Source organism: Teleopsis dalmanni, chromosome X (assembly GCF_002237135.1).
Source record: "Teleopsis dalmanni isolate 2A chromosome X, ASM223713v2, whole genome shotgun sequence".
NCBI lineage: Eukaryota > Metazoa > Arthropoda > Insecta > Diptera > Diopsidae > Teleopsis > Teleopsis dalmanni.
In genome coordinates this window covers 58,589,725-58,602,770 of record NC_051848.1, presented here as the reverse complement: position 1 = coordinate 58,602,770, position 13,046 = coordinate 58,589,725, and the positions used below count along the sequence as shown (strand labels likewise).

The following is a 13,046-nucleotide window of genomic DNA, read 5'->3' as shown; positions in this document are numbered from 1 at the left end:
AAGTATCAATTCAATAATAATTAAAATTTATTTTCATAAGTTACTAATTATTTATAAAAAAATAGCATAAGCTTATAATAATAATAACAATAAAGTCATGCTATAAATAAACTCTCAGTAGAGCACAGGACTGCAACCTAAATATTCTAGATATTTTTTAATACAAGAGAGTTTATAAAATTTACTTCCGGAATGTCATAAGGTTTGTTGTCGGGAAGTTCTTATGATTATGAAGGTTAGGTGTTCAAGTTTTAGTAAAGAACCAAGCCGGAGAGTAACGCAGGAAAAAGACACCTGGAGAGGTGAGTTGTATTTCAGTTTTTCTATTCTGAACTATAGTTTTGTTAAAAGTTATTGAATAAAATTCTGATAAAAGTCATTGAGTGAAGTTTTGGTAAACGTTATTGAATAAAGTTTTAAATTGGTCGATATATTTCCAGGATACCGCGATGTAGTACATATAAATCTCTGCAGTTTCATTATGTTAATTATATTATAATAACTGAAAAAATGCAATACGATCTTATTTAAAATATTTACATATGGTATATCGACTGTGATTTATTTTTGTAAATATTCTGGTAACGCTTATAAAAGAATCCATATGGTTTCCACTATATGTTAGAAGAAAAATCCTAATATAATTACCAACATAATTGGCCAGTTAAGGTTCTAAGTATGTCAGCACTGATTGGCAGTCCAACCAAACAATCCAACCAAAGTTACTTAATGGGATGAGCAAACCGTTTTCAATTTATCATCTGTGGCAACTGCTGGCCGAACAAATTCCCAACAGTATGGCATCTTCCCACAAATTGCTGAAATGTGCAGAGATTATGATATCTTCCCACAAACTACTGAAGTATGTAGAGCTTAGTATAGACCAGTGGACCTGTCACACAATTCTCAATTTACCACAACATGCAACCACGAAACAGCTCAGAGTAGATGGATATAATTATTATATATTTTAACATTTGATGCATTTATTTTAAGTGTTAGGCTCTCTCAGATGCTGTTATGTGCTCGAATAATGTCTAGTGGAACGTACTTGTGTATACACGGTGTTACTCATAGTTACTACGAGTAGTTCGTGGCACAGACCTAATATATAATTGCAGTCTGAAAGCATGTTTGCCAGGTTGACAACATTAAAGTTCTCACATATTGAAAATTTATATAACACTTAAGTGTTGATATTGGTAATCAGCTGATAAAAAAATAATAAATACAATTTAAGATTTTGAATTAAATCAAGAATCCCTATGATTTTTCCACCATACCTTTCATATATATACTCCTTATTTAAATTTTTGCATTTTTAAAACAGTGCTAAAAAACGCACTTGAGTCCAGTTTATGTTACTTGGAGGTGCATTGTAAAACTCTTTTAAGTATGTATACTATATATAAGTACACACTTTTATATACATATGTTACCGTAGAAACATTAATTAATGGAATGATTGCGATTTCCGGTGCACTATGCTTTGACTAATAATGTCAGCACCGCCGAATTAACTTGATTCTTGATATATCGAATTTTAAAACTAGTAATTTGTACATATAACATATCAGTATATGTTAAAGATATCTCAGGAGTTACGCTCTATATTCATACTATAACTACCTTATTGGCTATGACGTCAATAACACAATTTGGAAGCTGGATGAGCTTCTAAATAAATCCCATTACAACCATTAGTCAATTTTTATACACATCGATAATGACTGATAATAATGTGATGAGAGAATATACAATATATATGTAGTAATGTAGTACACGGACGTTGTACAACACTAGAAGGGGAACAATGACAGCTGACAGAAAGGCGGCATGATAGGCAGTTTGGTTTATAATAATTATTGTGTGTTGTATTGTATTTGATAATAAAGTGATATTTAATCTAAAAAGTGCATATTATCTCTATACAGTGAAATTACCACAATATATGTGTTTAGTTTTAAATCAGTGCTATTATTCTGGCTGAGTAAGTTGTACAATGTCAAAAGATATATTAGACTTAAGATAATTTTGGGCTGTCTTACTTAACTTATCTTACTTACTATCTTACTTTTGCGATAATTTCGATAACCCTGCCAGACTCAGTTACATTAGCCATACAAAATGTATAGTACACAAGCTCTATGCAGAGACGTGCAAAATAAGAGAGTATTTTATTTATTAACTTAGTAAATATTGCTTTAAAAATTTCAATGCGGCAATTATTGGTGTTAATTTCGACAAAAATGTAAGAAAACAAACACACAACAATAAGTGAATTTATAATTCCTGGACCAGTAGGTTCAGTAAGTTTAAAACAGAAATGATAAAATTATCAAACATTTCACAATTTCTTTACTAGTTGCTTTCGGCAGCTTTTAAGTGGGGTAAAAAACAACAAGTTGCTCGCTTAAAGTTGCTAATCTGTACTCAAGACAACAACACTACTTTCTCTATCTAAGCACCTAGTTGTGAAGTGGTCAAACATTTTAGCGTCTGCAGAAAGCAATATGTTATTACCAAACTGATAAGAGAACAATTGTGAACCTTGATTGGAAGTTTCAACGAATATTCTAGTCATCCGTTAAAAGTTTATAAACAAAATGAAAAAGTGTAACAAATTTCGAAATTGTGGAAATGAAATATTTCAAAAAGAAGTACATGAAGAAAATATAATTTATCCTCCATCAAGTCCTATCAAGTTAATAGTTATTAAGGTCGAAATATTATAAACTGTTACTAATTTTGTTGTAAAAAGGAAATTTCATTATTATTAACTTTACTTTTAATTCATTATTTGTTTTAATTTTAGCTTAGTTCTTTATTTTTATGGAAAAAGTAATTCGATTGCATTATGTGCACATATGTAATGTCTCGCTTAGCACCACTTATAAGGTGCCGAGGGAACCTAATGTTTACTTTGATAAATGTAACTCTAAACAATAAGAAAATGTAGTTCTGAATCACATTGAATGCTTTTATGTGAAATCTTGAGAAAGTAAAAATGCATTTCACAACTGTCCTTACATCCTAATTTTGAAATAACATTGGCTAATGGCTAAGGAATGTTACCAAAAGGAGGAAAGTGGTCGTCTCTTTCTTAATAAAACCTGCCCTTGGTTTAAAAACTTTCAATTCACATTGAACATTTGATTTGAAATTTCAATCTGAAGTAATAAAGAAATATGTAATAAACTGCAGTAGCAGCCAGATCTAGTTTTTAGTAGACCAAATGCTAAAACCAATATATCTGTACATCTACAGTATACATGACTGGTGGATATACAATAGAGATTGTTATCATAGTTTCGAAATATATGTTATTTTCACATGTTTTATATTACAAACACATTGTATATTTGATTTAAGTATGGTACGAAATGTAAACTGGAAAAATACTTTATTTATTATTGCCACATACTGACGATCCTCATAAATCCCCAGTTACATTCAAAGAATTTTATAATATTTTTTTAATTTTAATTTTTCTTGCCGAGAGTGACGCGTCCTTATGACGAATAGAAACTATTTAATAGTTAGACGGATTCGAATAAGAATGAAAAGACAAGGACAAAAGTTTTATTTAATTTATTGAAATTTGACTGACCATAAAACGCTGTTTCGAGTACTGCCAAGTGCTCATCATCAGTGGTCTTAGGAAATATTAGAATATCCTAATTAGTTTATAGTCCGTATATAATGTTTTGCCTAGAAATAACAATAGCTTTATAATTCTATTAATAATTATAGTTTCATAATTATAATAATAATTATAGTTTTATAGTAATTATAATAATAATAAATCAAATTATAATTAATTTTTTCTTTGTGTTTAGAGCAAAATAATGTGAATAACTGCGCATCATTCGTTTCAAAATTAGTATTTTATTTCTGCGTAATAAAATACGCTTAGGTGGCAATATTGACATGACATGCAATGACATGAAAGTATAGTTATCACTCTCACACTTGACGCTTTAAAAAATTAGTAAACGCAAGTAAAAATTGTGAGAGATTGGAAGTTATTAAAAATTAAACAGAATTGTGACAAATACCATAATTTTTTTATATGTTGTAAGCGTTTAAGGATATAGTATTAGATTTGGATATGTTATACTGAACGGTATTGGTTAAAAAATGGTACTTTTATTTCAGTGCTAATAGTGCCGTGCTTCCCCACACTACGCTGTATTGCAATTTTTTAATATTAAAAACAATACATGATAAATGTGCTAAAAAGATAGCAAATGATATACGTTCAAGTTTTAAAATAAAATAATATATATAATATATTGGTAAAAAATATTTTAGGAAAAGCAAAAAACGTGTGTAAGCACAACTTTGAAAATGTCCCGCTTACAAGCGCCAGAGAATGGAAGCACCTCTAATGCTGAGTCTATGGACCCTGAAAATATTATTATGACAGAAACGAAAAAAGGGGGACATCGCGAACCGCACAAACGTAAAATTTTGAATTCGGTTAATACTAATTCTGAATTGGATACCATAGTGAATAATGAAAACTTAACTAAAACTGGTTCACCCATATTGGTTTCTGAAGTAGGGAGCATAGTAAAAGGTGAGTGTGGTGTCGAAGAGGATCAAGATAAAAATAAAGAAGAGCAAAATGAATCACAAGTGGATACCAGTGCAGAAGAAAAATTCATTCAAATAAACGATGTTACCAATTGTTCAGTTAAAGTACACGTCACACTGAATGGCAAGCAATCAATGGAAAATTTAGAAGAAAGTAGTAATGTTTCAGTTTATACAAGTGATCTAGATCCAGATTTGCCAGAGAGTGACCAAACAAAATATGAAAAACTTCAAGTTCCGGTGAATAAAACACCTGAACCTGTAGATGAGCAATCTGTTGAAATTAGTTCAACTATTGACACTGAAGGGACATTAGAAACAAAACAAAATCCTCAAATGCCTAGCAAAGCTTCGGAAAAGGTAATTTTCAATTTAAAAGTATATTTTAAATTTAATCATTTTGATATATTTTAGAACGATTTTAAATCTTCAAATGTACCAGACGTCACACCGACAACAACAGCAACTCCGGTTTTGGCATCTCCAGTTTCGGCAGCAACACCAAATGTTCGAAATAAACCAGGAGACAAGGAAGATAAAACTGAAACTAATGTCCCTTCGACTGACGTAAAGAACGTAAAACGTCCCGCTAAAACAGGATATAGCGAAAATAACAGAAGTGAAGTGAAACCTTATGATTTGGTATTGAAAAAATCATTCAATGTGGCACAAATTATATTTAGTACCCATAAGGCAAGACAACCCCATACGTTTACGAGAAAGGTATAGTTATTGTGTATTCCATAAACTAATCCCGTACGCATTGTCTTCAATCACCAATCATAAATGTCTCCCTTTTCATTTTAGATGATGACTAAGTTGGTAGAAATATTAAAAGGGCTAATTGTGGATAAAAAGTGCAATTGTGTATTGATACTTTCAGACGGTCCGAATTTTTGCCATGGAGTAGATTTCACTGCCCTGACACATCGTGTTATAGAAAGACGCCGTCAAGTGGCGCATAATTTAGCGAAAGCAACAAAGTAATTTAATTTTTGTGCTAAATATATGATTCCCGTTATAGAAATTAAATTACAGAATTAATTCAAATAATTTTTTTTACAGAGATTATTTATATACGTTACTCACATTTCCGAAACCTATTATTGCCGGTGTTCGTGGTTCCAATGTTGGTTTAGGTGTGACACAACTGTCACTTTTTGATGTCGTTATTGGCACTACTAAAGCTACTTATGAAGCTCCATATGCTAAAATCGGACAGTTACCTGAAGGTTATTGCATTTGGAATAACTTACCCAAAATCAGGCGAAACTTTGTAAGTATATGAAAATACTTTTATAATTAATTATTTGAAATATATATGGTATATGTCTATTTAGAGAACGAAATTGTTCTTTAATTGTGATAAACTACATTCTGCTGAGGCTCTTTTATCGGGTTTGGTTAGTAAATTTTCATCCACAAATGATCTGAATGAAGTTGCTTTAGAACAAGCTAAGAAAATAGCTGCATTCTCTCCAGAGGTAAGAATAATTATGAGATACATTTTTATTATTTTAAGTTTTTTCTTACGAAAGTCATTGAACATTTGTATCCACCTTAAAATGATAATATATATATTTTTAATAGCTTATATAGAGTGGGGCAATACAGCTACTTATGTTACTTAGTAACAAGCTTAAATACTAATTTCTTGTAAAGTAAACTGGCTTCTTATTTTAGTCCAATGAGATATAGTAGTGCATACTATTTTTATTATTAAATCACACTTTTATCACGCCTTCATTATTAATTTCATTGAAATTATAAGTGCTGTATATATTATAAGTGCTTAATTTCAAATCTGCACTTGATGTAAAAAACTTAATTTTATCACATTATGTACTCTGTATATATATATGCATAAATATAAATTTGTATATACCTAAACTTTTCTTGAAATTGTAATATTTATATCAAAAGCAAATATATGTTATATGTATATATTTTCTGTTCTATATATATACACTCTTCAATATTAAATTACCTTATTTTTTATTACGGTAGAGGATCACAAATTAAAACTCTTACAAATTCGAATTGTCCAGAAATTAGAACCAAAAAATTTTAATACATTGTATGCACTAAGGGCTCTAAAATTAGAGCTCTTCTGTCTCCTTTATTTTTAAGTTTTGTTTAAATAAGTTATAGTAAGTAAAAATATTGGGGAAACTCCCAAAATGCTCGCTTTAATGAAATGCATTCAAAAATGCAAGTTAAGGACGGATCTAAAATGAGTTCAATACCGATAATGAAATACAATATACCGATAATACCAATATAAAAAAATACATACAGTTTTTTGAAAGGACAGTTTTGCAGTTTTCTTGCTGATCAGTCAGAGTGGTCACTCTAGTCACTATGTTTAGTTGCAAAGCGGATTAATTTAAGAAGGAGATTCCTTGTTTCATATTGGATCAGGAATGTTCATCTCTCGTCTCTAAATGCGATGTGCGCGTATCCTAGCACTTCAGCACATATCTTTTTCAAAGCATTTTATATGCTACTCCACCCTTGATCAGTTGTTTGGTTCTCGGGGTTTTCCATATTGGCGCCAATAGGAGTTATTTCACACGAGAATATATTTCTGTGCTGTGCATTCTTGAGTTTTCTTATATCAAAATTTCCTAAGACAGTTGGCCGTTTTGAGCTCAGCGACGACAAGGAGTGGCTACTACCGATCTCTGCACTTACTAATAATGCTTAAATATGATTTCTATTATGCTATAGTTTAGCGTTTGATAAATTCATTTATTTGTTAGTTAAATTTTCTATATCTCCAACATGTTACAGCCAATTTGTTTCTGATTGCTGTAAGTTTTCAAAACTTATAACTTTTGGATTCCAGATGTTCAAAGTGCAAAACAATCTCTAAATCGTTCTAACATGCCTTTTCTAATTAGACTTAACTACATTAAGGAATATTAAAATAATTTCAGATTTATATTAAATAACAAAATAGTTGAATATAAATATATTGACAGTATTTCTTTTTTTTTTGCAGGTGTCTACGGCAATGAAGAGGACAGTAGTTCTTAATAATTTAAAAGCTGTTGGGACGCAATTGGACGCAGAATTCGACACGATCATTGACCAATGGTGCTCAGACAAATGCTTTGAAAGCTTCAGGAGATATATAGAAACGGGTCATTTCTGATTAAATCACTTTTTTGCATATATATACTTAATTTTAAATATATATCATACTTAATTTTAAAGCTAAATTGCTATATCAAAGTAAATTGCAAAGGGTCTCATAAACGATCTCATAAAATTTACAATTAATACATTTTTGAGTTAACATTAAATTTTCAAATATAAGAACTCATAAATACATTTGTAATTCTCTAAATTGAAAACGTAAAAATTTTTATAATAAATTAACAAATTAATCAGAAAAGGTACAAAAAATGGATTAAGAATGTCTTATCTTAACTTAAGAATATAGTGAGTAACAGATCCTTATTGTGTGACGTATGAAATAAAATATATTTTCTATAAAAATCAGCTAAAAAACTATTTCTAATCAAGTCTGACAATGGGTTTTATAACTTATCTTAAATATTAATAATATAGAAAAGGGCTGTCGAGACCAGATATGAACGTGGGCCAATACAAGCCATTGTACAGACTGAGGGGCCGCAGAAACAAGTAAATACGTCCATTGTTTTTTTGGTAAACAATAAAAGTGCGGTGATAAGGTTAAATTTAATTTATTAATTCATTGAGTTCATTTTTTCCGGATACTCTAAAAATAAAGTATTGAGTTGTTACTAAAACGTATCAAGGGCAAATTTGCATAACTGTGGCAGATTAGAAACAAGACGCGGACCGCATCTGGCCTATGAGACGCGACTTAGACAGCCCTAACATATTAACACCTACACCAAGACTTAAAATGTTTATTGTGCGATGCTAAATTATTATATTTAATGTTTGAAAGCTATTTTATAGAAATGTCAATTAATATATATGTATATTAATATTATTTTGTTATTATCGTAACGCATTAGCAGATTAAATAAAAAATACACGACATGGAAAATGTGAGGGCGTGTGAAGAGTTTAGTAGAGAATGGTGGAGAAAAATGTGAATGTGGGTGAGGTGACAATTATACCTAACTTAAATCCAGGTAAAGGAAGCTTACCATTTCGATGAGATCGACCGTTAAACCAATCAAACTACGCTATCATACAAGAAAAACTCACCAGAGTTTTTATCTCCAGAGTATCTTTAACAATATTCTGTACATTCCCTCGATATGTAGATTTCATACTGAGAAAAAGGCTTCTACTAGAAATATCCAAATCCGCTTTTATGTGAAGAACAAAGTTCTGATGCCAAATAGCATATATGTTCTAGAAAAGGAACATAAAAATCAAAGGACTTAACTGTTGAGTCTAAACACAGAAGGAACTCACGGATAACAGTTTATATTGCTTTTACATCTTATTTTCTTTGTATTTTTACCCTTCAAATAGTACTTAAGAGATACTTAGGAAACTATTTGTGTTCTATTTTAACATTGTTTTTTTTAAAAGTATTCGGCATTTGCAGCTTAAACGACTTGTCGGAGGAGTCTGTACCATATACTTTTCATATTGGTACCATTTTTATATTATATTTATATGTTATATTTATATATCATATTATTTTCCATATTTATGCTATAAATCTGTTTTTGAGAAATTTGCATAGTTTTTAACAGACATTCAGAAATGTTTTTTTTTACTAAGTTTAGTTTTCAATTTTCAATCCATCTTCGTGAAAAAATATCGTATATTCTCTATTTCGCATATTTCTAGATATATCACTAACATGATATTACTTTTCAGCCAGAAGTTTTCTTTTTTTTTTTTGACCAGAACGCATTCTGAATAGCACTTATGCGCTTCATATTATCTATATTATTTCGGATATTGTAAGTATATAGGGTAAGGGAAATCAATAATATTAGTGGTTAATAACAATAGCATATTTAATTATGTTTACTGAAATGTTTTAATATAGTCTTATAAAAAGATTTTCATTTTGCTATACACAAATTGCACAAAAAGAATTCTTACATAAATGTATTAACTGAAACAATATAAGTATGAGCAAACTTTATTTAATTTCTTTAAAAAATTAAATAAACGAAAAATACATTTGTTATAAATTAAGATTATATTGAGAAATTCTGTTCTAATGTTACAAAACTGTTTTATATCATACCTATAGGTCATACGTGCAAACTATTTGTCATATGTAACCCGCTACCAGGCTTCTACCTGACACTGCACTGGTTATCAGGCACATCGGTTGTGTGTGCGCACCAATTGGAATAGCTCATTAAGTTCGGTTAGTGCCCAATCTGTTCCCTCTTCTTAAGACATGGTGTTTTCATATATATTTTTCCTCTGATTCTTTCATGGTTTTTAATTGGAACATAATCTTCAAATCAATGCCATATAGACATATGAAGCTGCGTGTTTAGAGCTCATCCTTAAAACTAGCTATTATTATTCAAATAAATGAATAAGTGTTTTCTGCTTATGTGGTACATATGATAGATGTTATTACAATGATCATATGATCAAGTTAGCGAAGAAGATGGATGTAATTTTGTTCAATAATATCAATGTTAGAACAAAACTCTTAAAGCTTTATTCCAATATTTGTGGTTCATTTAGATGTAGTTGTCGTTGCCAACATGTAAATGATCAAAGGTGCTACAAAGAATTTTTCATTTAAAAACTTCCAAAATGGGACAGTGGATTGTATCCAATCTGCAACAATCGGCAATAGTAATTCTAAATCTGATCTTCAGGCTGTTATCGTTATTTTTCGTCATGGCGATGCTAAGGTAGGTGAAGTCCTTGACATATTCAAAAGTATAGTCGCCAGTGGCTTCAAGCTGTCACAAAGTACAATTCAAAGAATATTATACGCCACAATTATTAAGCCAACACCGCGATAGTTGGCGCAAAACATCAAGGCGCCTTAACTGATATCAAGACAAAGGGTACTGAGATTCTATTCATTGGGTATATTTTCATCACACCATATTTTGTAGATAAGCTCATGTATGTACCCTATTAGTGTATTAATAGGAGTTTTAACATCATCATTTTCATAAGCGTGACTTGTGTAAATCATGAAATAATCAATCTGGTTCTGTGTTGAGTGATCTGAATAAAGTCACGTTAGCTATTGACTATTGCGGTGCTACATACTACCATGTTTAGCGCTGCAATGAAATCAATTGGTATTAGACTATTGTTGGAATTGGATTCATGGAGATTGAATTTTTTAACCGTCGGAGCAAACATTTTTTTCTTTTTCGACCTTTACGTTAAAATCCCAGAGAACAATTTTAACGTCATGGGCGAGACTGTGGTCATAAATTTCTTCAAGTTTCGTGTAGAATGTATTTTTGGTCAATTCATTCTCTTCTTGTGTTGGTGTGTGAGGGCAAATTTGCGTGATGTTGAAGATTTTTTCCTTTATACGAATTGTAGTAAACCTTTCATACACTGGTGTGAATCGCTGGACTGATTTTGAAAGTGTACCGCTAACCACAAAACCGCATTCAAATTCACGTCTATTTGCATGGTAGCTGTAGTAGACATCACAGTTTGCTCTTTTAGTGCAACATTGTCCTATATAACGTTTTTCCTGAATGGGGGTGATGACAGCCTTACATTTATTTCACTAGTTGAAGAGAGAGGCACCTTCCCAATGGAGGATTTGGACAAGTCAGGTGCATATAAGCAAATTATAATCCTTTGGTCGATTGTGGGGGTTGTCAACTTTTCTGTTTCAATTCCAAGGCATTTTAACATCCTTTACTAGAGGCTGATTTTATGTGACAGGTATCTAATCCTGTGCTCAACCCAAACTTATCGTGTGGTAAAACTCGCTGTATGCACTATTAGTTCATCACCCAGCGAGTGCCAAGTAACTATCCAGGGGTGCTACGTGGTGATTCTGCGACAACTTACTAATTACAGAAACATTAAAAGAATTAAAGGATACGAAAGTAGAATATATTACATTTGTTATAGTGTCCAGATTTGATATTAGATATTGAATATTGTGAACTTTTGTAGTCGAATTATTCTCTGATAGCAAAGTATATATTAGGCATATAGATGGGCAGTTATAAACAAATTTTCATATCACAGCAGGAGACTTAATTGTAAAGCGTACATCTTGCAAATATGCTCTATAAAACCCAATATGCTCTATAAATAAAAACCAAATATATTCCAAATTAAAACCTAGCCTAATTTTTTTAGGGAACGCTCATATTAAACTGTATCTAGCAGAGAACTTATAGGTGTACATATACGAACCTCTCTATCTATAACAGAATTCCAGGATTCGACTGAACACAAAGTCGACAAATAACTTGAAAAAAAAGTTGAACACCTCATGGAAACCAAGGTGCAATAATTCATTATAATAAGATCTTTAAATTTCTTTCTTTTCTTGTTTTGCTTAAAATTACACTGTAAAAAACTTGGTGAAGAAAAAAATTTATTTAAAATTAATTTAAAAATATTTAAAATGTAAAACAGTTTTCAAAAGCAATTATATCCCTCGAAATGTGAGAAGGAAATAAAAAATTTTTATATTAATAAATAAAATATATTTTTATCAAGATGGCATATTTGGCAAAAGCTCAAAGCAATTTACAAATAATTTACATGAATTCAATGCAGCGGCAAACTTAAAATAAAAGTTCGGTGACCCGCGTTTTGATTGCTTGAGTACGGAACCTAGCCAAAAAATGCCCGACCAAATGCAGTCACCCTTATTTCTAAGCTAAAATTCCATTAAATAAATCAAAAATATGAAATTCACAGGCTCAGTTTAAAGAATAAAAATTACTAAATCAAAAAATAAATTATAAGTTGTCATTTATGCATTTGTGCAACGGCACATATGGCGTATAATTGCTCGACATAATACTCATATCTGTTGGCTATGATAAGCTAAACTATAGGGATGTGCAATTCCTTCGTATTATCTACAACGTGTATTTCTTTAAATAGTTTATATATCAATTAAATACAAGAACATATGTGAGCCAGAGGCGTAGCCACCATAACTGGGGCCCTTCGAAAAACATATATCAGTATTACTACAAAGAATTTTTTCTCAATAAAAACAAAGGTAGTATCAGTTTAAATTATATTCATTATTTAATATATTTACATAATTTTTTGACAAATGTTAATGTATATTCTATATAAAAGGTTTTGTATTTATTAGCAATAATTTCAATATAATATGGTATTTTAAGGCATTACTATAACTATATACTAGATACATTTATACTAGGTACATAAAAAGATTTATACATTCACATATACTAGATACATTTTTCTTGCCTTTATTAAAGAAAATTTATCAATTAATTCATAAAAGTCGATTGTTTCAAAGTTTTCACTTTTCACAC

The 13,046-nt window shown here is 30.5% G+C and overlaps 1 protein-coding gene across 1 annotated transcript; it reads left to right on the top strand.

The window, feature by feature from the left end:
• The first annotated feature begins 4,319 nt into the window (after positions 1-4,319).
• Positions 4,320-7,756, top strand: LOC119688469 (testis-specific chromodomain protein Y 1-like). Its single transcript, XM_038103145.1, has 6 exons — positions 4,320-4,959; positions 5,014-5,322; positions 5,407-5,582; positions 5,665-5,875; positions 5,940-6,083; positions 7,604-7,756. The coding sequence occupies exons 1-6, from the start codon at positions 4,351-4,353 to the stop codon at positions 7,754-7,756; spliced, it is 1,602 nt and encodes a 533-aa protein (XP_037959073.1). The 5' UTR covers positions 4,320-4,350.
• Positions 7,757-13,046: the final 5,290 nt, after the last annotated feature.